Source organism: Mustela nivalis (assembly GCF_964662115.1).
Source record: "Mustela nivalis genome assembly, chromosome: 1".
Taxonomy (NCBI): Eukaryota; Metazoa; Chordata; class Mammalia; order Carnivora; family Mustelidae; genus Mustela; species Mustela nivalis.
In genome coordinates, this window is record NC_139020.1 from 3,271,605 (window position 1) to 3,295,978 (window position 24,374).

At 57.7% G+C, this 24,374-nt stretch overlaps 1 protein-coding gene across 1 annotated transcript; it reads left to right on the forward strand.

Annotated features, from left to right (window-relative positions):
- The first annotated feature begins 1,966 nt into the window (after nucleotides 1–1,966).
- TMPRSS3 (transmembrane serine protease 3) lies at nucleotides 1,967–21,458 on the forward strand. Its single transcript, XM_082749687.1, has 12 exons — nucleotides 1,967–2,075; nucleotides 6,892–7,002; nucleotides 7,814–7,930; nucleotides 8,317–8,440; nucleotides 11,067–11,192; nucleotides 12,344–12,387; nucleotides 13,021–13,186; nucleotides 13,891–14,060; nucleotides 15,338–15,433; nucleotides 18,083–18,225; nucleotides 18,613–18,765; nucleotides 20,721–21,458. Exons 1-12 carry the CDS (start codon nucleotides 1,982–1,984, stop codon nucleotides 20,736–20,738), a joined length of 1,362 nt encoding a protein of 453 aa, XP_082605813.1. The 5' UTR covers nucleotides 1,967–1,981; the 3' UTR covers nucleotides 20,739–21,458.
- The last annotated feature ends 2,916 nt before the right edge of the window (nucleotides 21,459–24,374 follow it).

Below are 24,374 nucleotides of genomic sequence, written 5' to 3' on the forward strand. Positions count from 1 at the left end.
ACATTTTAAAGCTGTGTTGTGTGTGCAGAAATCCCTAAGGATGGAGAGGCCCCTTACAGAATGTGCGAAGTGTCTTTAGTCTCTATCGAGTGCGGTGAGAACACCTTTGGGCTCCCTCTCCTTGGTCTCCAGAGCAGCTGTGAGTCTAGGCTTGGACTCAGTCACACGGAGAACCCCCACCCCCCCACCCCAAGCTGGCATTTTGCCTGCCTCTCTTGCTGTGCTGGCTCAGCACTGGGCAGGACCTATCCGTTCTTTTATAAAAGGAGAATCTGTGTTCCAAAGACTCTCTTATGTGTAGTTTCTGAAAAGGTTCGCTTACCTTGCTTACTAATTAAAGGCAGGTCACATTTTTCCCCTCTCTGGTCTCTGCAGTCATCCCACCGACGGCCACCCGATAGCCACATCCAGGTCGGGTTACACAGCTGCCTGCGATCATACCATTTGCCACTTGCGATGATTGAGTCGACAAGGCTGAGTGACTTGGGGAAGTATTTCCCGATTGGAAGAACCTGTTGGCAGCCTGCTTACCATCGCGCTGGCTTTTATAATGAAAAAGGAAAATATTTCTGCTTTTAATGATGGCAGCCCCAGAAATGGTGAGTAAAGTGGTTCGGGGAGAGGTCATGCTTCTGAGAGAGGGTTTCTCGACATTTCCGCGTGTTCTGAAGCAGACCAAGGACGGCCCGTTCGAGAAGGGACTTCCGTGCCTAGGTTCAAGGTTTCAGAAAGCATTTTACCACTTGTCCTTACTCTGGTCATTAAGTTGGGCTGCGTCATTTGCCACATGCTGATAGTACGCGGCAAGTGTCAGCAGGGATCAGAAGCGAAAATGGCAGGTGTGTATTTACTAGTTTTCTAAGATTCTCTTCAGAGCCACTTTTGAGGTGGAGAGGAAATAGATATTTATAGGGCATAATCCTTGCTTCGATTTTCCTAAGACTGCCTGGACCAGCGTGAAGACAGAGTTTGCCTTAAACAGCTTTGTAGTTTCCTGTTGGATCTCCAACACTGCAACCAGTAAACAGAAATTAAAAAGGGGTGATTTAAGGATCTATGTTTATGTAACTGTTGGAACCTCCTTTAAGGAAGCAGGTTCCCAAAGAACGGATGAACTGGGAAGGTGAGTTGGGCTTTACTTGGGAACATTCCGCCATTTCCTCGCTCACTCCGCCCCTCTTAGAGCCACAGGAATGACTTTCGGAGGCTTCTGACCTCTCTGGCTTTGCGACAGGTGCAATTCTCTTGGAGGAAACAAAGCCCCAGTGTAGCTGGTACGAGCCAGAGGTGCCTAGCTGCTCCCCCCTTTGCTGTGTGGGGGACTGGGCACCCAGAGGGCATGGATACTCTCATCCTTAACTAGGTCACGTCTGTGCGAGCCAGGGAAAGGCTGTGTTTATGGGAAACTACAAATACTGTGGGTGACTGTCCCCTCCCTGGTGTCATCTACATTTTTTGGGCGTGGACACTGTGAGTATAAGAAACTTCTTATGGTTACAATAGGTGTCCCACAGGTGCAGGCAAAGGGTTGAGTTTATATGGGACAAAGAACAATGACAAAAAAAAAAAGAAAGAAAGAAAGTGCTTTGAAAGCGATTTATCTTCTGAAAAATAATGCTGCAGTAATTTCTAAATCGTAAGAGGGGATATCTCTGAAGACGGCTAGTCCTTTGATTTTAAGATCGGTAGAATACACAGTGAGAAAGTCATTATTTTAGCAGAATTAAGTCCATAGTTCTGCGTTAACTGGAAGTTTCTCTGTGACCTGCTGTGGCTCATGAAAAGAATTTGTTCTCCCTGGACAAAGAGTTTTGATCTATCGGTACCGAATGTGCTTTATGGGGATTGTTGGATTACAAAGATTTAACGTGACAAAGATACGCTTGACGCTAAAAATGCAAACAGGAGCAAACGCTGTCTGTTCTTCTTGGTGAAGGAGGTGGAGGTGGAGCCGGATCTCAGAGGTCCTGAGATAGTCACCATGGGGGAAAACGACCCGCCCGCGGCGGAGGCTCCCTTCTCCTTCAGATCACTTTTTGGACTTGAGGATTTGAAAATAAGTCCTGTTGTACCAGGTAGGTGGAACGTGGTGTGACTTTTGGGGAAGTGTCCCGAGTGTTCTTCCTCAGAGGGACACCGATTGCTTGCATTTCCTTGGGTTTATGGAGCCCTGGAGAGGGGGGAGCCCTAGATGGGGGCATCCCCTTGGTCAGCCCCTTGCCAACTCCCGGAGACAGAAGTTTGCGTTCTCTGGGTGGAGGTTTTCAGAAATGGGGGCTCCTGTTGCCCCTGGGAGAGAGGGGTCAGGTCCCGCTGGAGAATCTCTGAGTCCCCCAGGGAGTCCTGAGAACCATCAGCTCTTCCAGGAAACTGAAAGTAAGCCTGGCATTGCCGAAGGTGTGTGATGCCTCGATTAAAATCCAGCCGCAGAAGACAAGAGCTGCTCTGAGCAACAGGGAGAAATGGTTTTACACGTCGGTCTCAAATGTGGGACTTGTCTCGGTGAGCCGGTACGCTGTGGCTCGCTGCTCCCAGGTGCAGTCAGGAATGCTGACCTTGGTGGCTGGGAAGGGGGACATCTGAGGGGATCTGGCTGAGGTTCCAGAAAGCATGGAGTGGGGGCCGCCCTAATGATTCCTTTTAGACCCTCTGGGCAATGGAGGTTGTGGAGAAGATGGGAGGTGGAAGACAGGCTTTAAGTAAGGGTAAGGACACACTATTCAAAAGTACAGCTCACAAAGTGAGCATAAATGTAAATTAAAAAAATACCCTGCTATCATCCGACCTTCAAGATTTACCTGGTTTTTGTTTGTCTTCATTCTCTTCCCGTCCTTGCCCGTAAGTATGCATTCTTGCATATGACTAGGAACCCCCCACGTGACCTAGTGTCATTAGGTGTATCATGATGGATAGGTATAGACAGGCGTTTTCCCAGGTGCTACTTGGTTTTTGTAAATGCCTTTTGTTTATAACATCACAACATTCCATCAAGTAGATGTGTAATTCACGTAATTTAAAAGTCATCATTTGACATATAATTGTTCCCAATATTTCCATAGTACAAATAATACAAGCGTGAATAACACTGTACGTATTCACTTCCGATTTCTCACTTCTTCATGATTAATTTCCAGGAGTGAGAATCCAGTAGTGCTTTAAATAAATAAGCAATGTATTGTTCATTATAGAAATTTAGAAAACACAGTTAATCAAAGAGATTTTTTTAAAGTTACTCAGAATTTTATCATTACTCAGAAATAACCCAATTTGTGTTTTAGTATTGGATTTCTTGCCTTTTTCTGATCTTCTTATCTGTATTGTCTGTTGGAGGTGGAATATTCTATTTTGAAGCTTTTTTCCCCTCCAAATGAAACAGTATCATGTTCTTCTTTCCGTGGCATTAAATAATTAAATATTCTTTAGGAGTTTGTGAACTATGGCCTGATGACCATGTGGCCCACTACTTGGTTTTATAAATAAAGTTTTATTGGAACAGAGACACATTCGTATTTCAGCAATTGTCTATGGCTGCCTTCATGCCATAGTAGTTGAGCAGTAGCAACAAAGACTGTATGGACCATAAAGTTTAAAATATTTACTATCTGGTCCTTCACAGAGGAGGTTTGCCAACCCCCTTTCCTTGTCATGGAACTAACGCTATACGTGTTTTGTCACCAGTTCCTTCTGAGGGGCATTCAGGCTGTTTCCTATGCATCAGTATCATACACATCCCCTCTCTGACTGTCCATGTAGATAGAAACTTATGTACATCAACGATGACATCTTAACATAAATTTCTGGAAGTGGTCTTACTAGGTCAAAAATTCCACCATTTTCAAGACTTTTGGTTCGTAATTGCCATCTGACTCTCAAAAAGTTTATGCAACATACACACCTATTGACTGACTCTAAGTGAAGGTCCATTTCCTTTCACCTTGGACTGCAGTGGGGATGCCCTAACCGCAGTCATAATAAATATTGTGAGGTTGAGATGTCGTTACATTTGGTTGGCAGTTTTTCAAATCTCCAGAGAGGGTGAAGGTTTTTTTCCTGCGTGTCGATCATTTGCATTTCTTTTTTGAGGAAGTGCTATGCATTTTGCTTTCAATCCATTCATTCATGCCCTCAAAGACAGAACAAGGAGGGGGAGCGGGGCCATGGTGACACCACAGGACACTATGGCAGGACACCTGTAAGGGGGCAAATGTGAATGATACAAAGGTTCTCACCGAGTACCAATCTTTGGGTCTATAATTAGGATGAATTTCCTGAATCTAACTCTTAGACACAGCAATTGGAGTGATAAGAGGTCATTCTTGGGGTTCCTGCAGATTTTTAAAGTGTAAGGGAATGTGGTTCTCGGGAAGGGGAGTTCTTAATTTGGTTCAGGCTTCCGGGGGTGGGGAAGGCTGTAAAGAAGAGACTGGTCTGTTAACCCAAGACCACGAATTGGTTGTCCTGAAGGGAACTGGTCTTTCCTGTTGAGATAAAACAAGCTCCGTTCTCACGATGTCAACCATTCATGCAATTTACTGATACAGTTGACCCTTGGACAACATGGGGGTGGGATTAGGTTGCTGACTCCCCACCTAGTAAAAAATCTACGTATAACCTTTGGCTCCCCCAAAACTTACCTACTAATAGCCTACTACTGATTGACAAGAAGCCTTCCTGATCACATAAACACTCACCTAACAAGTATCTTGTGTGTTACACGTATTATACACTGCGTTCTTACGATAAAGTAAGCGAGAGAAAAGAATGTGGTGTTAAGAAAATCTTAGGGAAGAGAAAATACATGGAACTACTAAAAATCCACGTGTGAGTGGACCCAAAGAGTTCAAACCTGCATTGTTCAAGGGTCAGGGGTCTTCATCAAGGACTGCTGGGCACCAGGTGTTGGTCTAGGCTCTGAGAACACAGCTGCAGAGCAAACGGCCTACTCATCCTGGCCAAGACAAGACCTTGCCCTCTGCCTCGCCCTCTTCATTCTGAATCCGTCAGGCCACGGAGCACGTGCCTTTCTTATTCTCCTTAATGGCTTCTCTCTTCTCTCTTCCTCATTCCTTCTCTTATTCTTCTCTTCTTCCTCTCCTCTCCCCCCTCCTTCCCCCCATTTTTGTCTTCAAATTCCCTCCTTTTCAAGCAGCCCTGAATGATATTGGCCATTTTATAAGCACACCCTTCATTGCGAGAGGGTGAAGCTCTGGGTTTCCAAAGACAGGCAGGGGGAGATCTCTGAAGCTTTCCGTGGGAGATCTCTCAGCTCAACATCTTTAAGACTAGGGTAGGAGAGAAAGGGATGTTCTGTCCCGAGTAACCACGTGCTGTGAAGAAAGCCGTCTCCCCCTCCCACATTCCCACCTTCCTCAGTGTACGTGGGGACAACCGTGGCATGGATGTATTTTCAGGTCTGATGAGATAATTTGCAGGACATGGCTTGTTCTCCTTGGAATAAAAGTGCTGATGGAAATTCTCCTAGTTGCTCAGAGATGCTCATAATTTTGGGCATCGTAATGCTTGTATAGCATCCCATCTGCCTGGTTCTTCGGCAAGAGCTGGGACAGGTCTGGGGTTTACCTTACTTGCAAGCTAATAAGTCAGCCCGCCCAGTTGGTGGATGCTGGCAGAAGACAAGAGACTCCCAGCTCAGACACGGAGGATGTTATTACGGCACGAACGGCACGTGCGTCCTGTTCAAGTCAGTTCCCCGTGCCCGCCAAGTCCCATGAAGGTGACGTGGAATAGCCCAGGGACACACTGCATGCCCGGGGTGGGGGTGGGGGGGTCTGTAGCACACAAAGGAACCCAGAACCAAGGCCAACTCAAATCTTTCTTAACGAACTGGAAGCTGACCTGTACACAATTTGTCCCAAAGGAAGACATTGCATTTGTTAAGCCAGAAAGTAAGCAGGCCTGCTCCTTGCTCTGGAGAGAGATGTCATCTCTGTCTTCGAAGGCTGCTTGTTCTGCAAAGCATCCTCTGAGAGATGGTCTGGGACAAGGTTGTCTGTGTTGCCATGCTCAAGACTCACGGAGAACGGGCTGCTCCATCACCTTGTGACCATCTTAGAGGTCCCAGCCCTCCCTCTTCTCAGAGAACCCTGTTTGGGTTTTATGGGTCACCCGTACAGGTCACTGTCCTCTGTGGGAAAGCATTTCTGGGCACCTGGGCTCCACTTGCCCCCTGTACTACAGAGGACGACAAACTAGGTGGCTTAGAAGAACACAGGTCTATTGTCACATGGTTCGGGAGACCAGAAGACCGAAACCCAGGTGCCAGCAGGGCTGTGTTCTCACTGAAACCCACAGGGAAACCCTCCTTCTGGTGTTTGCTGATCATCTGCGGTTCCTTGGCTTGTAGGTTTGTCACCCCCCTTTCTGCCTGAACCTTCACATGGTGTCCTGCCTGTGTCTCTTCACACCATTCCCTTCTGGGCATGTCTGTTTTGGGTTCAAATGTCCCCTTTCTAAAGGACACAAGTGAGATGAGATTAGACCCACATGATTATTTGTTTTAATTCGACAGCCCCTGTAAAAACTCCATTTCCAAATAAGACGATATTCTGAGGTCCTGGGGGTCCACACTTCAACATACCGCAGGGTGGACGGGGCGGGGGGTGGGGGACACGTTTTGGTCAGTAACGCCATCCCCTAACCCGGGTCGGTCTCAGCTGGGTCAGGGGTGGAGAGCCTGGGGCTGAGCCTCTGGAGGGTGTGTCCCCAGATAGATGGCTTTTGCTCTAACTACGGCGACTTTCTTTGGTCCAGAACATTCTCTGCTTTGAGGGGAGGAGGGCCGAATAGCTCAATTTCAAGTTTTATCTTATTCAAATCCGCCGCTCTGCGGCTTTCTGCTCTCCCCACCCCCACCCCCTTGTCGGTTTCCAGACGCAGACGCGGTCGCCGCGCAGATCCTGTCCCTGCTGCCACTGCGTTTCTTCCCCATCATCGTCATTGGGGTCATTGCCCTGATACTGGCGCTGGCCATCGGGCTGGGCAGTGAGTACAATTCATTATTCAGTGGGCTCTCCAATGCCTGTCCAGGTGTTTAAACTTTGATGAGCCCCCCACGGCCCACACCGGCGGGGCGCTGCCCCCCAGCCTTAATTACTGGAGACCAGAATCTCTGGGGTTTGCAGACTTGGAGTTTTCTTTGCCTGCTTGAACATGGAGCCCACTGGGGCCCGGGGGGTGGGGGGTGGGGCTGCTGGCCGTGCTTGGGGCTTTGTCACCAAGGAGCCTGCTCAGTTAGAAGTGTCGAGAGGCAGCTGATGAAATGCGATTCTGTGGGCCGGGACGGGGTGCGGGGCCGGGAGGAGGAGACAAGGAGGCCATTCACGCTGGGCCAAGCCTACCTGCTATTTTAAAAAGAGGTTCATGTGACTTTCGAGAAAGTGAGTCCTTCGGGCGGCTCTGATACGGACACTGTCTCCTCTTCTCTTTCAAATAACCGGCCTCTGGCTCCGCTGTGGGGTCCCCGGTCCCGTCTCTTCTCGCCCAGGGTTGGAGATGACAGGAGGTGGACCGGGGGGCCGAGGCGTCCTCACTCGGAAGCCCCTGCTCAGCTGGCTCAGCCAGTCGGCCCACAGCCATGCACTTTCTCTTGACCTTGAGCCCCAGGTCTGGGGCTCAAGGCCACATACTGAGCCAAAGTGGGGTATAGCAGCCCAACCCGCTTAGATTTGGGACAGAAACTGGGCTGAAGGAAAGTGGCCACGCTCGTGGCCATGGCGGCCTGGGGATGGTGGTTAGTGTTGTGCACTGACGAAGCCGGCCCGTCCTTGACACCCTGGTCCTCCCCTCTCCCCAGTCCACTTCGACTGTTCTGGAAAGTACAGGTGTCGCTCGTCCTTTAAGTGCATCGACCTGACGGCTCGATGTGACGGGGTCTCCGACTGCAGAGACGGGGAGGACGAGTACCGGTGCGGTAAGGCCAGGCTCCTCCTGTAGGACACCCCGAACCGGACCTACCCATCTGGGCAGTGAGATCCGATGGGCCCAGATCCATGCCGCGGTCAAGTCACGTCCTTCAACGGGATCCCCCCGGCATTCAGGGGTGGCTGAGCTGGGAGCAAAGAGGGGGCTGTCCCTTGGGGCCAAAATTCGGTTGGGGAGAATACAGGGGTGGAAGGGAGAGAGCTCGGGGTCCAGGCCGTAGGAGCTGGGGTGGCCCTGCAGGGTGGGGGTGCTTCGGGGGAGGGGCAGGTCGATTCAGCAGGGCGGGGACCTGAGCGAGCTGCAGAGAGACCTCTGCGCCGGTGGGCTCACGCCCCGTGGGCGGCTCACAGACTCTTCCTCCCGTGCGCCGGGCAGTCCGTGTGAGCGGCCAGAGCGCTGTGCTGCAGGTTTTCACAGCTGCTGCCTGGAGGACCGTGTGCTCTGACGACTGGAGAGGTCACCACGCTAACGTCGCCTGTGCCCAGCTGGGCTTTCCAAGGTAACTTCAAGGACATTTCCCGCGGATGGGTAAAGCATTTGATTGTGGTGATGATGGGGAGAGAGAGCCTCCTTTTAGGGGGCATGGATGGGGTGCCGCTGCCCACCATCACAGCGCACCCCCACGCCAACCTCGGCATCATCCCTGATCCCCCGGTGCACACAGCAGGCCCTCGCACGCTAAGTGGTTCGGTCAGGGTCACATGGGAAGGGACATGTTTGGGGGCATCTCATGGTCGGGACAGGACCCCACACCCCAGATGCACACAGGAAACAAGGAACTTCCGAGCCAAAGACTAAGCCCCCAGCGGCTCGGACTGCAGCCACAGGGCACCTACAGGGCCCCCACGCACCGGGTGCTGGCGGACCCCAGGCGGTCACGCACACTGCCAAGGCGCCCCAAAGGACCAAGTTGGAAACACCCACCATATAGTGAAAGCTCAGTCCCTCCCAACAGTTATTTGGAAAGATGTTGAAGGGACAGCCCTGGCAGCGGGGTCTTCACTTCTCAGTGTTTGGTTTTGTCCCGGGACATTGTGCACTGAGGGGACACACGTCTGTCCTCTCTCTGCTGGCCCCTCCTCGGACCCCCAACCACGCTGTCCTCCGTGGCCTCCCACCACGGCACCCCAGCTCCTTTTGCTCTTGGCCCCGGGTTCAACGTGGGCTCTCTGTGTTCCCACGCTCCTGGGCGTTGGTGCCCAAGTCCCCGTGTCCTTGCCCAGTCCCCCGACCCCGGCATCAGAGCCGGAAACCGCTTGAAGTCCAGGGAGTCTCGATGTTCAGATGTGGGGCATATCTCTGCTCCTTCCTCCGGTGCCCATTGCACCCCAGCGTCCCCCAGCCCATGTCCCTAGACCGCGTCCCTCTCACCTCGTGACAGCCTGCATTCAGGAGTCAGCTCGGTCCAGCTGGGGACAGCGGCTGAGCCCCACACACGGGCTGTGGATGGCACGCCCCACAGACGGGGAGGACGGGGTTCGCAGCCCACGCGCACACGCACGTACCACACGCACGCACAGCTACACTACTCGTATGGACGCATGCACAATACCCACACTGCACAGACACTAAGTCACGCACCCGTGCCCACTCACAGGCCTCACGCACACACCTGTGCTCACTCACACGCCTCACGCACCCGTGCACACTCACACACCTCACGCACACACCTGTGCGCACACCTACACACACCACCACCTCTGTGAACCGAGGAAAGCTCCCCGGCACCTCTGTTCCCTCCAGGGGCCCTTTCTTGGACTTTGGGGCATCCCTACTGCTCCCCAGCCCCCTCTCCCTCCCGGAAGGCTCCCCCTTCCCCTTCCCCTGAGCCCCCAGCCCCCTCTCCCACGCAGTAGGGCCCCGAGACTCCTCTCCTTCAGATTCCCGTTCGCCCACCCAGAGACGGTCCCTCCCGGCCTCGGCGTGCGCCCTCGGGGGGTCTAGCCAACGCCGTTTCCCGAGGCGGCCCCTCAGCACGACCGGCTTCCCTCCCCGAGAACCGGCTCTGCCCTCCACGTCGACGCTGCCCTCCCGAGAGTGACTTTTCCTTGCTGCTCCTCTCCCGAAAGCCCTTCTTTGATCTCTGCCGGCCGAATCCCATGGCCACTGTCTGTGGTGGCAGCCAAAGGGGAGACTGTCAAGCAGGATGGCCTGGGTTAGATCCCCGGTCCTCAGCCCAGTCCCCTGACTCGGCCTCGGAAACAGGGACAACAGCAGGACCTGCTCTGAAGGGTGGGGGGCGGTGCGCGTCGGAGCGAGCCGGGCGCACGGGAACGTCCTGGGAGAGCCGGCCGCTGTGATGGTCACGACCTCCTGCAGACTGGGCCGTTTTCTGGGGATCCCGGGGTGGCCCTCGGGGGCCCCGTGCGTCCCACCGCGCTCTGTCTCGTCTCGGGAGCTCATCCTCGAGCGCCTGCCCTGTCGGTGGCGGAACCGTCCCCACCAGGGCTGGGAGGGCCCTTGCCCCCCAGACTCAAACTCGACGGACCCTCGGCTGCATCTACTCCCCCCGCCCAGAGCATCTCCGTAGCGGGGTGCAATCCTGTTTGAGAAACCGGTGTGCTCGTGAGCGAAACAACCAGCTGCTTCGTGGCTCGTTCGTTCCGTGAGGAGAGGGGAGGAGGCTTGTCACCCGTCTCCTAACTCCTCAATCACCTGGTTTTTTTTTTAAAGACCATGGCCTCTTTACCATTGTTCTCCAGACCTGTTTCTTGACACTTTCATCATGTGCTGGGGCGCCCTGAGCCTTTTCCTTCTGTGCCCATCTCTCTCCAGTGGGAACCCCCCCACCCAGCCCTGCTCTGGCTTTCGTTGTCCCCGACCTATGACCTATGGCCCTTGGGTGCTCGGCACCCCCACTCTGATCCCGCCCGAAAATCCTCCACCGAGTTCTGTGTTCTGCTCTGTCTGGGCTCGTGTCAGGCCAAGAAGGGTCAGTTCGGCTGGATGCACCGAGGTGGGGCGTGGCTACAACAGGGACTGGTCTCCCTGGCACAGGTCGGGAGCCTGCAGTGGGTCAAGGGGCTGTGGGGGCCCGGTAGGACCCGGGTGGCCCAGGACAGCGCTGGCTGGTTGGCACCCGGAGTGCATCCCGCGTCGGGTCTGCCTTTGCACTGTGCTTGCAGCTACGTGAGTTCGGACACCCTCAGCGTGGGCTCGCTCGAGGAGCGGCTCCGGGAGGACTTTGCGTCCATCAATCATCTCCTGCCCGACGACAAGGTGACAGCTCTGCACCATTCTGTGTACGCGAGGTGAGCGGCCGGGCAGGGCGGTCGTCTGCACAGCGTCCCCGCGGGCTTTGCTGAGCCGTGCATGGCCCCGCGAGGACCCAAGGGCTGCGAGAGTGTCATTCTCCCAATGCGAGGCGGGGGCTCGGCCGCCCCGCTTAGACTGGAGGGAGGGACACCAGGCGGGATGCGGGAACGCAGCCCGGCACGGCAGATGGGGCCCGACAGAGGGGGAGGAAGGGGCACCGCGTGCGTCCTGCTGTTCTCATCGTGGGCAGCAGGGGTGTGTGTGGACGGGGCGGAGGGGCAAGGAAACTAGAAAGTATTACAAAGTTCGGTAACGTTTACCGTTCGTGTTCCGTGTTTCCCCCGAGGACTCACGAGAAAGGTGAGATGAGGCGCCCGTAAGTGACGGTACCCTCAGCCTAGCGTGTCCCCTGCCTCTACAGTCAGGCGTCCCGTCCCCGTAGGCTCTTCCTGACACGTGGGACTAAACCCCAGGAGCGTGTCCTCCGCTCTGGGAAACAACAGCTTGTCAGCCTGTCCATCGCGTAATTGATTGCCACTCGGGGACCCACGTGCAATTTGTGGGGACAGCTCATCACTTAGGTCCTAAAACCTTGGTCTGGTGACGCCCCCGTTTCCTTGCATGGTCGTACGAGAGGACTGGGGCTCTACAGGCAGGACGAGTCACAAAGGGACGGGGTGGGTTGTGAGCGGAGCCCATTCCCTGCGCCCCTCCCCCATGCCAGGGCGAGCATGTGTCATTTCTCAGGGCGAGGGGACAGCAGTGTGATCCAGGCTGCAAGGACTTGGTGCCAGGAGAGGCTGCCACGTTGCCCCAAGGGCACCCTGTGTCCTCCAGGGGCCGGCGAAGAAGCCCAAGCCTGGGGTGAAGCTGGCCTGCGGCCGACGGCAGTGATGTTTCTGTCATACAGCCCCTCCCGCGCGTCCTGTCCTCAGCCGCGCAGAGCTCAGAAGCGGTCACCTGCCACATGCACAGCACTGCACTGTGGCCAAAAGTTTTGGGATGAATGTGTGACCTCACTCGCGTGCATTTTTAAAAAAATACGGACTAAAATTGCCCGGGAATAGAGTCCGTGTTTCTTTGACCCCAGGACTGGAAAAGGGCTCACCCGCCGGCACTTACCGCAAGCCCCTCTTTTGTTCCTCAGGGAGGGCTGCGCCTCGGGCCGGGCGGTCACCCTGCAGTGCACAGGTGAGCCATCTCGCAGGGCAGAGGAGCCGGAGCCGCGCTCGCTCGCGCACTCCGTCTCCCCTGCCTGCTGGGTCTGCTGGGGTCCCTCATCCTGGGTGCCAGCGGGGAGCCCCGTGGACCCCACCTGATGGAGGAGGACAGTGTGCCTCCTGTGAGCAGGGGCGAAGCAGCCGGAGCCGCTCCTCAGCGGCAGACAGGACCGTGGTCCGTGAGGCCCTGTCACCGCGGTGGCTCCGGCTGCCTGACTCGCTGTCACTTTCTCCCCCCTACCCACCTCAAGGAGGAGTGGGCCCAGGTGGGTCAGAGCCCCGGGCTCCCTGCCTGGTGTCCACACTGCAGGGGTGAGGTCTGGAGTCAGGCAGGTGCCCATGAGCCCTGCATTACTGAGGAGAGGGCTGCGCAAGGTTCCCACACACCTGGCGAGTTGTGGTCCTACCGGGGTCACGGGCGTCGCGGTGAAGGGTGCGGCCAGCACCGGCTCCTCCTCCCACACCCCTACCTCTGCTCCTACCCTCTCCCCCTGCGCTGTGAGCTCTGCGAGGCCGACGGGCGTGGGGGGAGTCTGTGGCGGTGGCAGCAGGTCCCCAGAGAGGTCTGTGGGATCGACCCCCGGCCCTCCTTCTCCCTCTGCAGTCTGTGGTCTGAGAACGGGCTACAGCTCGCGCATCGTGGGTGGAAACGCGTCCTCGCTCATGCAGTGGCCATGGCAGGCCAGCCTTCAGTTCCAGGGCTACCACCTGTGCGGGGGCTCCGTGATCACCCCCGTGTGGATTGTCACCGCCGCGCACTGTGTCTATGAGTGAGTACCCATCGCCCGCGCACCCCGGCCTGCACTGGGGGGGCGCTAGGCTGGGGTCGGCTCCGGCGGTCAGCAGCAGCTCCAGAGAGCCGGGAAGCCGGCCAGATTGTCCCGCAGAGGGCACCCATCCCTCTCGCTGCTGGCTGTGACCGGTGACCCCGAGGTCATTCTAAGGATGTCAGAGCTGCCGCTTCTACAGAGAAGGTAGAAAGCTCGGGGCTGAATCTTCCATCCCGGAGGGAAACCGCCAGCTTCCCTCTTGCTACTTAACGGGGAGCTTGCTGTGGTCACGAGAGTGAAAGGGGGCTCTGGCCGCGTGGGCACCGGGGTCCCAGGCCGTGTCTCGGGGGACCTGAGCACAGGGAAAAAACAGAGGAAGATTCCCAAGCACAGAGGAGAATTCTCCGTTTTTGTTTCCGTTTTGGCTGCTGTCTGACGGGGAACGGGCTCTGCGGGGAACGGGCGCTGACGGACCCCTGGGACGCTGAGAAGTCCGGAGACGCAGGCGCCGAGGCTTGCCTGCGGGCCGTTCGGGCGGGTCTCTGCTCCTGCAGGGCGCGGGACCCTCGGTCAGGGCGGAGCATCCGCACGCGGGGAGCGCGGCCGTCTCTGCCACCCGCCTGGCCCTGCGTCTCCAGTCCTTTGAGGTCCCCGGGTTAAGGTTCTGGGGGAGCCCCTGCTCACTCTCCGCCTTGTCATTTCAGCCTGTATCTCCCCAAGTCTTGGACCATCCAGGTGGGGCTGGTGACCTTGCCGGACAGCCCCGCCCCTTCCCATCTGGTGGAGAAAATCATCTACCACAGCAAGTACAAACCCAAGAGGCTGGGAAACGACATCGCGCTCATGAAGCTGGCCGGGCCGCTCCCCTTCAGCGGTACGTCGGGGTTCCCTGCCGCTCTGCTGCTTTCCCTTCTCGCAGGAGAGTTTGGAGTCACCCCTGGAAGCCATTTTCCGGAGCCCCTTGGCGGTCTTTGCCGGGCAGTTCCAGGGGCTCACACGTTTCCCCGCTGGCCATGGGGATCACCTTTCCTCACTGAAGTTGTGGTTTTCCTGGTTCTTGGTATGACACGTAATTTTCGACGGCATTCTGGACATCGGGCTACCGCGTCCGGAGACGCCGGGTCCGTTTACCTCCTCAGCTTTCGCAGGAGGTGCCGGTCGCGGTTCCCGCGCGTGACTTGCCTATGTTGTGCACCGTGCTTCTGTGGACATTTGATTTTAGAGACCTGTGGTCCGACTTTGGTCAGCTCGGTTCGTGCTGGGACCACGTTCTTCCTACTGGTGCCACTGGAGACGAGAGGGACTGGCCCAGGCCAGGTCAGGGGTGCCTCTAGGCGGTAGAAGGGGGGTCTCTGGCCCCGTGGGCTCAGAGTTCCTCCCTGCCCGGGAGCTTATTCTATACCAGAGCACATGGGATAGAACTTCCAAATGTCTTGCAGAGACAAAGGATTAGGACCCTACTCTTAAGCACACCCAAGCCCCTTCGCCTTGCCCAGCACACGCCACGTGGAGTGTTGGCACAGGCGTATTGAACGGGCTCCGATGCCGCGGAATCCTGGCCCAGGGTCCACGTGTTCACCACACTGCGCCCCGAATGTTCTCTTGTAATGCTCTAGAATGCGTGTTTCTGGAGAAGCAAAGAGAAGTTGTAACGGTGACATTTGCTTATTATTATTAGTGGTTCTTGGTTATAAAAACGAGGGGCTGAAGTCTGCACTTTGATAAAACTAGGTGAGTGCCGACGACTTCTCTGTCTTTCCATTACGATCCCGTGCGGAAATGCTTAGCGTGTCACCCACCGTGTTCCTGAGACAGCCTCACGGCAGCCGTGACCCTGTCTCTGCTGGAGGGTGTTTATGACGCAGCCCGTGGGAACAGGCCAGCTTCTTGCCTCCAGGTGGGCTAGGCAGGACCACAGCAGGCACCAGGGGATGTTTCATGGCAACGCGGCCATGGTCCAGACCAGCAGCAGGCAGGTTAGGGCCCTCGGTCCCAATCTGACTCTGCCTGTAGCTTTCAGACCAGTCAAGGGCTTGACCTTTCTTTGGGAGGTCGTTTGAGCTCCTCAGAGAGGCAGACTTTGGGGACATTGACTGTTTTCTTGGACGAGTGCTTCAGCTGAGTTCAAGGCTGCTGTCTCCCCTGCAACAGACGCGATCCAGCCCGTCTGCCTGCCCAACTCCGAAGAGAACTTTCCGGATGGAAAAATGTGCTGGACGTCAGGATGGGGAGCCACAGAGGATGGAGGTCAGTCACCCGAAATCAAGGTTCCACGTCCAGGGAGCCCAGAGGCCTGAGGCCCGGGCTGGACGCCCACTATGACATGCTGCCCTTCATGTCCCTGGGTGGCGTCCCCAGGGGAGGCCACACGTCCCAGGCAGGGGGTCTGCTGCCGGACACACGCTCTCAGCAGAGTGGTTGTGGGTCAGAGTCATGGTTCTATTTGTCTTGGGGCATGAAATTGCAGACTTTGCCCGGAGAGAAATAACCAGGAAAGGAGCAGGGGGGACACCCCGTGTTGGGAAGACGCTCACTAGATCGTCGGCGGTTCTCCCTCCTCCTCCCCACTGGGCTAGCAAAGCACATAAGGAGCCCACAGAGAACCCCTCCCAAGGCTTATTCAGAAAGCCTCCGTCTGTAACCGGTGAGGAGTTTTCCTCTTGTGAGAGGTTGGAAGACGTCTTATTTCATTAGCGGAAGCAGACGTATGGCAACTTAGTCTACACTCGTAAGGGAAGTCGTCATCCTAGTGAGAAGAGGGCATGCCCTGGAACCCAGCCCGTCCTTCCGTCGGGGAGGGGCACCCCTGTGCTCATTCCGCAGAGGTTTTCCATCAATTCCTTTCCTTCTGGTAGGAAAGGTAGGAGTTCCTTGAAGGGGGGCGTTGGCTATCGTAACAAAGCTCCACGAACAGAGGGGCTTAGCCAGCAGGACTCATTCCCTCTGGAGCCCAGAAGTCTGAGATCAAGGTGTCTCAGAGCTAGTTCCTTCCCGGGACTCCGAGGGTGAAGAAGCAGCCCCTGGCTTCTCCTGCAGCTGCCGATGGCTCCAGCCATCCCTGGCATAGACACAACCCTACAGTCTCTGCCTTATCTTCCTGTGCCCCCACCCCCAGTCCTGTGTGGCAAGTCTCTCTCCCCTTTCTCTTAGAAGGAAACTCATCTTTGGACTTAAAGCCCACCCTAAGATGAGGACAACCTCATCTTGAGGTTCTTACCTTGGTTACACCTGCAAAAACCCTACTCCAAATAAGGCACGTGCTAAGTTTGCAGGTGAACATGGTTTGGGGGGGGGTCCCACTCACCCCAGTACAGCAAGTTCAGTGTTTTCCTTCTAAGGCTTATTAGTGGAGTCTCCCCCTCCCTGAAGGTCCCCGGCGCACGGCGCTTCCCCAGATCTGCCGGGTCGGTCTTCTTCCCCAGGGCAGGGTCTCGTCCCCCTGTCCAGCCGTGTCCTCTTGTCCGTATTGGAGTCTTCCTCCACGGACCAGTTGAGCTCCGCTCCAGCACGTACTGGTGCTGAGCTGGGCATCTCCGTACGACACTGCCGGCTCCTCGCAGCAGCCCCTCGGCAGGACGTCGTCTTCGTGGCCATCGTGAGGACAAGGAGCCTGGGGAGATGGGAGCTGAGCCCCTGCCTGGGCTCCCGTGACCGGACGGAGGGAGGCCTGGGCTCCCGTGACCGGACGGAGGGGGGCCTGGGCTCCCGTGACCGGACGGAGGGAGGCCTGGGCTCCCGTGACCGGACGGAGGGAGGCCTGGGCTCCCGTGACCGGACGGAGGGAGGCCTGGGCTTCCACAGCCTCTCCACCTTGTTTCTCAGGACCTGCGGTGTCAGAAGATCAGTTTGTCACTTCGCTTGGTCCTGCGGGGCAAGTAGGGACAGGCGGCATTCTCAGCCGAGCTCTGGGTGGTGGTCCTGGGCAAGTGGGGCGTGGGTGGAGTGCAGAAGCCCGCGCAGAAGACGGTGTGCGGCTCGCACTCAGAGAACTCTAAGAATGTGGGTTTGAGGAGTGCGGACCCGCACCCTCCTGCTGACACGTGCGAGACGTGTGCCCTGCTTTTGGCCTGTAGAGCGTAAAGATACCCGGTTGCAAACAGATCAGGTTAGAGGTGCGGATCCCTTCGGGTCGGTGGTGGGGCTGACCCAAGAGTGGGTGTGTCGTTTCCTATTGCTGTGGCAGCAAGACCAGACTCACTGGTTTCGACCCCAGGAACATGGTGGCTACGGTCCGGAGGTCAGGCTGGTCCCTCCTGGAGGCTCTGAAGGAGGGTCCGTTTCCTGGTCTTTTCTAGGGTCAGGGGCTGCCTGCCGGTCCTGCCTCTGTCCTCACAGCAGGCCAGGCAGTGTCCCCCGTTCCCCACCCCCGTCTGACCTCCGCCCCGCTCTCACGTCTGCTCTGACGCCTGTGGTACCATTAAGAACCCACCAGACAGCCCAAGATCGTGTCCCCATCTCAGGGCCCTTCTGCCGTGGAAGGTGACCTAGACGCCTTTGGGAGGACACTTCTCTGCTGACCACACCAAGTTTCCGCGGGCCCCGGAGCCCGTGTCCTTCATGGGCCTCCGTTTCCCTTCTGTAGCCTGGATTGTTCTGAGGACCGAACAGGCCGGTGTGGGTGGAGCGCGTGGCCCGGGGTGGATCCCGGGGGGTCCCTGATGGCTTCTGCCGTCCCACCTCCTCCTGCGTTGGCCACTTTAGGGGAGTGCGCGGTCCAGACGTGAAGCAGCAGGGCTGCCCGGCCTGCTCATCGGGGAGCTTGCCGCGGACCACGTGCTGGCCGCCTCCAGGAGTGGCCTCCTCTGCCACCAGAGTGTGGGGCGTGGCCCCGCCCCGGGGGTGCCCTGAATTCCCAGCAGGGCCCCTCTTGCAGGTACTGCCCTCTCTCTGACACAGGGGACGGCTCCCCCGTCCTCAACCACGCAGCCGTGCCTTTGCTGTCCAACAAGATCTGCAACCACAGAGACGTGTATGGCGGCATCATCTCGCCCTCCATGCTCTGTGCCGGCTACCTGAAGGGCGGCGTGGACAGCTGTCAGGTAGGGGCCCCTGGGGACCTCCGGGTGCCCCAGCAGCAGGGGGGCTCTGGACGGTGACCCAGCCCGTGGGACGGGCCACGGCCAGCATTTCCCTGTGACTGGCTGAAAAGCAAATTTACAGGGTGTGGGGAAGACGTTTGCTCAAGATAGCACTCCCTTTTCTGGCCGGTGGCCCAGTGACCCGGTGCTCCTGTTCTGCCTGTGTGCGGGCGGCAGGAGCGGTCTCAGGGTGCTTCCCGCTCCCAGCCCTGGTTCTCGGGGTTTGCAGGGGGGCCCAGGGGGGCTGTAGGCGGGTGGGAACCGGCCAGTCCAGGACAGGGGAGCACAGATCCAGGTGCGGGGAGGGGACAAGGGACACCCCACAGTGCGTCTCTCCTCGCCACCCAGGGCGACAGCGGGGGGCCGCTGGTGTGTCAGGAGCGGAGGGTGTGGAAGCTGGTGGGGGCGACGAGCTTCGGCATCGGCTGTGCCGACGTCAACAAGCCCGGGGTCTACACGCGCATCACCGCCTTCCTGGACTGGATTCACGAGCAGATGGAGGTGGGTGCCGCTGGCGCTGGTCCCGGGCGTTCGCCTCCAGCGTCCTTCTCTGTGGCCCCGGGTCTGCCTGGGCTGGTCCAGCGAGAGGTGCCCTGTGGCCTCTGGGTGTCGGACGTGAGCATGGCCAGTCCCACAGGCAAGGCTCTGTGCGGGCCAGGGCGGGCAGGAGAAGGGAGTGCCGAGGGTGACGGGGTGGGAGGGGGACGGCCTCCCCTGGGGGGGACAGGCCGGAGTGGCAGCGGGCCCGGCCGCGCGGGAAGCCCCAGCAGCGCGGCCTTCTACCTTGCGGACCCCCGGCGCACATTTGCTGACTTGCCCTCCCACGCTGAGCCCACACCACGCCTTGGCCTCGTTTCAAAGAACATGGGATTTGCCTTTTTGTTTTTAAAATTATGGCCAAATATACGTGACATAAAGTTAACCATTTTCAAGTGGACAAGCATCCTCGGGGAGCTGTGGAGCCCACACCTCGAGGCTCTGAGGCTCCAGGACCCGTTTCACAACCTCATCAAGCCGACCCTCCCCCGCCCCCGCCCCGCCCCCTTCCCTGCACCCCCCCCCGGCCCCCCCCCAGCGGTTCTCCAGCAGCTCCTTTCCCTCCATCAAAGACCTTGTAAAACGCTCCTTTCGACCGGGAACAACAGACCAGGGAAGGCATCAAGTCACTCCTGGGCCCTGGACGTCGTGTTCTGCTTCCGCTGGGAACTTTTGCTTTGACGGAAAAGCTGCGTCAGGGCTGCCCCGTCCCTGCTGAGGCCTGTTCTGACTCCTGGCCCCACTGTGCCACCGCACTGTCCATCCTCTGTAGGCTCGGATAGTTCCTACCCCGGGGCCGGCCCCTGGCAAAGCCGTGCTAGAAGGCAAGCCTTCTCCAGAAACGCGTGCTGGCTCTCGTTTTGTGAGCCGGGGAGCAGCCTTGAGGGACACGTAACACCCTTAAGCCCAAAATTCAGCCCCAACCCATCAACCTCTTTGGAAACAAGAGAACAGACGTTTGCAAGAGCAGCACCCCCCACCCCCCACCCCCTCTCAGGCGGAACCCCTGGGGTACAGATGGCCGTGGGAGCGGCGCATGGAGGGCAGGGAAGGGGGGTCACCCACAGAGGCCGCAGAAGGGCTCCCTCCGCGCAGCCCCACTCTGGGACAGACGCTGCTCGCGCCAAGCTAGTTGTCACGAAAGTCCAGCTGGAAACAGGTGCGCGCTGAGGACCCCCAGGAGCCCCGTGTGGTCGGGGGTGTGCGGTGAGGGCCCTGGCGGTTCTGATGCGCCGGGCCTTCAAGGGAAGACTCTGGGGAAGCGCCGGTGGGGAGCCCGTGTCGACCTCGGGGGGCTCAAAAAGAGCTTCCGTCCCCTCCCCGCACCTGGATCTGTGCCCCCCTGTCCTGATGAGCACGTCCACGAGGGAGGCACGGATGGCGGCTGGGGGCCTCCGGGAGGCCTGAGACACCACCACCGGCTGCCTCGGGTCCCCTGAGGGCCCGTGTGAGAGTCGCCCTTTAGCAAGTCTCTCCAGATGTCCGGGGAGAGGGAGGACCCGGAAGAGGCTTCCCTTCTCGTGGGGGCTTCTCCAAAGGTCTGCATTTTTGGTTGTTTCTTTTGACTATTCCCACGGGCCTTCCAAGGGCCCACACGGGTCCAGGGACATTGGCCCGGCCATCCGCTGACACGGGACTGCCCGCTTTCATCCACTGTGCTCTGCACAGGGGCCAGAAACAAACCTGTTTTGATCCAAACCCGGGCTTAGGACCTCACTGTGAGCATTGGAAAGGCCACGTGGTGGCTAGGGAAAGCCCCCCCGGTCAGGCCTCCTCTAGCAGAGGCCAGCTGTGTCCCCCATGCAGGGCGGGGACCTGTCCACGCTCACTCGGGGCCAAATGTGGGTGCCTGCTCCGGCTCAGGGTGGGGGGTCGGCCTGAAGGGTGAGAGAAGGTGACAGCTGTGTTTTCATTTCCAGAGGGACCTGAACACCTGAACAGGAGGGGACAGGATGCCACCTTGACTTCCTGCCTGACCGAGACGCCCCGCTCTGCCACGGGTCCCTGGGTGGAAACTCCCACCGGGAGGCGGGGGCCTTCGGTGCTCTTCTTTCTGACGGCACCCGCAGAGCCAAAAGAAGGAGCACCTTTCTGCCCCTCCACGTCTGGAACCTCCTGCCTCCAGCTCCTCCACAAGCTGCCGGGGGCCTCGGCTAACGTGACCTTTGTGCTCTGTGACCTTCGCTGAGAACAGAAGCGGAAACGCCTCCGTGGTGTGACCTTGTCCCCCTCGTCCATTCCATTTTCTCTGCCCCGGGGCACAGGCGAATCCCACACAAACAACACGGGAACTCAGTAAGGACACGCGCCCCGAGCCGCGGGGTGCGACGCCGCTGTCTGCGAGTCTTTATCCCGAGGCGCTGGACCAACTCAGAACTTCCTACTTCCAAGGTCCCGGTCTGCATGTGGGACCTTCATCTGCGAGGGATTAGTGGCAAAGTTTAGCTCTATTCTTCCTTCATCGCTGTTGGTGCATTATTTGTCTCTTGTTTCCAAAGGACGCGTGTTCCTGCCACGCAGCCACCAGTCCACGCTTGTGAGGCGGGTCCTGACCGCTTTGCGCTGCCTCCCAAGCCTGACTGGAGAGTCAGTCCTCCGATCTCCATACACGATGTCCGTTTTGCATTTCCCTGTTGAAACAGGTTTCTTTCTTTGTGTGTGTGTGTGTTTTTAACGATTTTATGTAATTATTTAAGAGAGAGGGAGACAGCGAGAGCATGAACGGGGGGAGGGGCACAGGGAGAGGGAGAAGCAGGCCCCCCGCGGAGCAGGGAGCCCGATGCGGGACTCGATCCCAGGACCCCAGGATCATGACCTGAGCTGGAGGCAACGCTTCACTGACAGAGCCCGCAGGCGCCTCCTGGCACAGATTTCTCAGCAGATCAGAGTTACAGCAAAGACTCAGCAGCAGAGTAAGATGCGAAGGTAGTGGGGCAAGACCGGACCCCACAGGCTGCTGAAGGCCGGGTTCACAGTCACAGGGCATCAAGAGGCCAGAGGTGTCCCTGCGTCTCTGCATGGCCCTGCTACCCTAGCATGCACCTGCGGCATTAAAGACCCAACTCCTCCCAGTTACCCAGCCCCCTCTGCGGCCCCCCGGGCGCACACACGGAACAGAGAAGAGGCGTCGTAGGCAATCACTGAGGACGTGACCATAGATGACTCTGTTGCCTCCCCCTGAGGCGGCCGTGGGGACGATGGTGGTTTCAGAGCCAGCGGGAGAGGCGGCGGGGACCGAGCTGGCCGCACACAGGGAGGGAGGGAGCGGTGGGGCCCACGGCCTGCCCACTCAGCAACCACCGTAATTACCAGAGTTTTCCTAGGGAGCATTTGCCGTCTTACAATCTTTCCAAAGGTCCTGAGTAAGGCGAATGCCAGGCTATGAATCAGCGTGGACCCTGCGCCCGGCCCGGCTCTGTCGCATTTCTGTGCGCGCTGACCCTCCCAGACAGGAACGCTCGCTAGTCCCGTCCCGCAGATAAGGACACTGGGGCGTGAGCAGGAGTGACGGTCCCAAGCCCCAGGCCAGGCCAGAGGGCCGTTTGGGGTCCGCACCACGCAGGACGGACCAGCCAGAGGTAACGGGATTGATGCCTCGTTGGCGTTCGAGTCTGAAGACACTGGGCCCCGCACGTTTGCACCCGCTGGAGACATCAGTCATTCAAAGTCACGGTCGACCGCTCCCTCCCGACAAGCGCTGAGCACTAGTGGAGGCCACTGCGGGCTCCAGCTCAGGTTCGTGGGTGGAATCCTCTGCCATTTGGTTGCTTTCTTCCATGGCTACAGCTTCGCCTCCGCGTCTGCCCGGCAGCCGGGCTGGAGCGGGAGCCAGGCGAGAGCCCTGGGCGGGCACGGCTGGCCCGTGGCCAGAGCAGCAGCCTGGAGAACACGCCGCGGGGCCGGTGGGCTGCCGGCGGCTTGGCCCGCAAGAAGGGGCGCGGGGCAGGCACGTCGTGGGTCTGTGAGTGAGGCGGCCCTCGCCTGCTCCCCGACGTCCAGCCCACTGCCACGGGGGCGGCTCCTTCCGGAAGACATGACAGTATTCGGAACGTTTGGAAAAGCGAGTGTTCTAAACTGGTCAACGTCTTAAATGCCAACGTGGCCCCCAAAACTGTGAACGCCTGCCCCTGTCTTGGAAGAGGAGGGTTTCCAGATCCAGGGATGGTCCCAGAAGTCTGATTTCTCTGTTTCCCACCCAAGGGAGGGGTGGGGGTGCGAGCCTTCGCCCCGTCAGAGACCAGCCGGGACCCAGCACTGGTCAGGGAAGGTCTGGGTACGGACATGGTTGCCAGGCCTCCATGCCCAAGGGCTGGCTTGTCGGCAGGATGCCCAGAAGGGCAACCCCGGGGCTGGCATGTGTGTGCAAGGACCACGCCCTCCAGGTGGGCAAAGGCAGAGTCCCCGGGGGGCCCCCAGCCACAGGGTGGCACAGGGTCTCCCCAGCGACACAGAAGGCTAACAAGAAGGTTAAGATGACACAGTAATCGCAAACACAGGCTTCAAATCAATTACTTTATTATTATTTTTTAAAGATTTCATTTATTTATTTGACAGAGATCATAAGTAGGCACAGCGGCGGCAGAGAGAGAGAGGGAAGCAGGCTCCCTGCTGAGCAGAGAGCCCGATGCGCCATCCCAGGACCCTGAGACCATGACCTGAGCCGAAGGCAGAGGCTTAACCCACTGAGCCACCCAGGTGTCCCCAAATGAATTACTTTAGACAAATCTACTCACTGGGCCACCTTCTCCCCACCCTTACCCTGCATGAAGGAAAGAAGGACTCTCACGAAGCGTGCCACCATCGTGATGGCGATGGCTTGGGGCATGAGGTCCCCTGTGTCTACACGGGTGGCCGGCCACGCTCCAAGCTAGATCCCGGCCAACTGAACTGCCTGTGAGCCGCTTCTGGGGACTCCTGTGTTCCTGTCACTTGCCCCTTCTGGGGTGCCTACATGGTTGGAATTGTCCCCCCCCCAATTCACGGACCCACAGAGAGATCATTCTTTGGGCTCCCATGATGCAGGGTGTGTGACGTGTGTGTGTGTGTGTGTGAGTGTGAGTTTGCGTGTGATTACACAAGTACGGTGACACTTACATGAGGGGGTGGAATCACTCATTTCTGAACCCGCCTCTCTTTCTAAGCAGAGGGCTCTCAAGGGCAGGATCACTGTCCCCAGTGCGTGCCCAGTAGCCTCCACCCCAGTGTCACCAACACAGCTTTCACGAACCCAAACATGACGCCCGAAGGGGCTTCATCGGACACTCGGACCTCCCGTTCCATGAACCAGCACCTCCCCGGCCTGGAGGGGGTGAAAGCAGCCTTCATGCTCTACGATGGTGCTTTATTTAAAAAGTCTCCGCGTTTCTTCCCTCAGAAGCACAAACACAACTACTGGGTGTGTGAACATTGGAACCCGCTCTTCTGTTGCTCCTTTCTCGTACTCCGTCTTCGGTCGAGGGACCAAAATCACAAAAACTACGTCTCAAAGTCTTGTTCACAGAAAAAAGGTCAACGTGATGTCCCTAAGGGACGAGAAGTCACAAAACGGAGGATTTTCGTCAAGAATGAGAGAA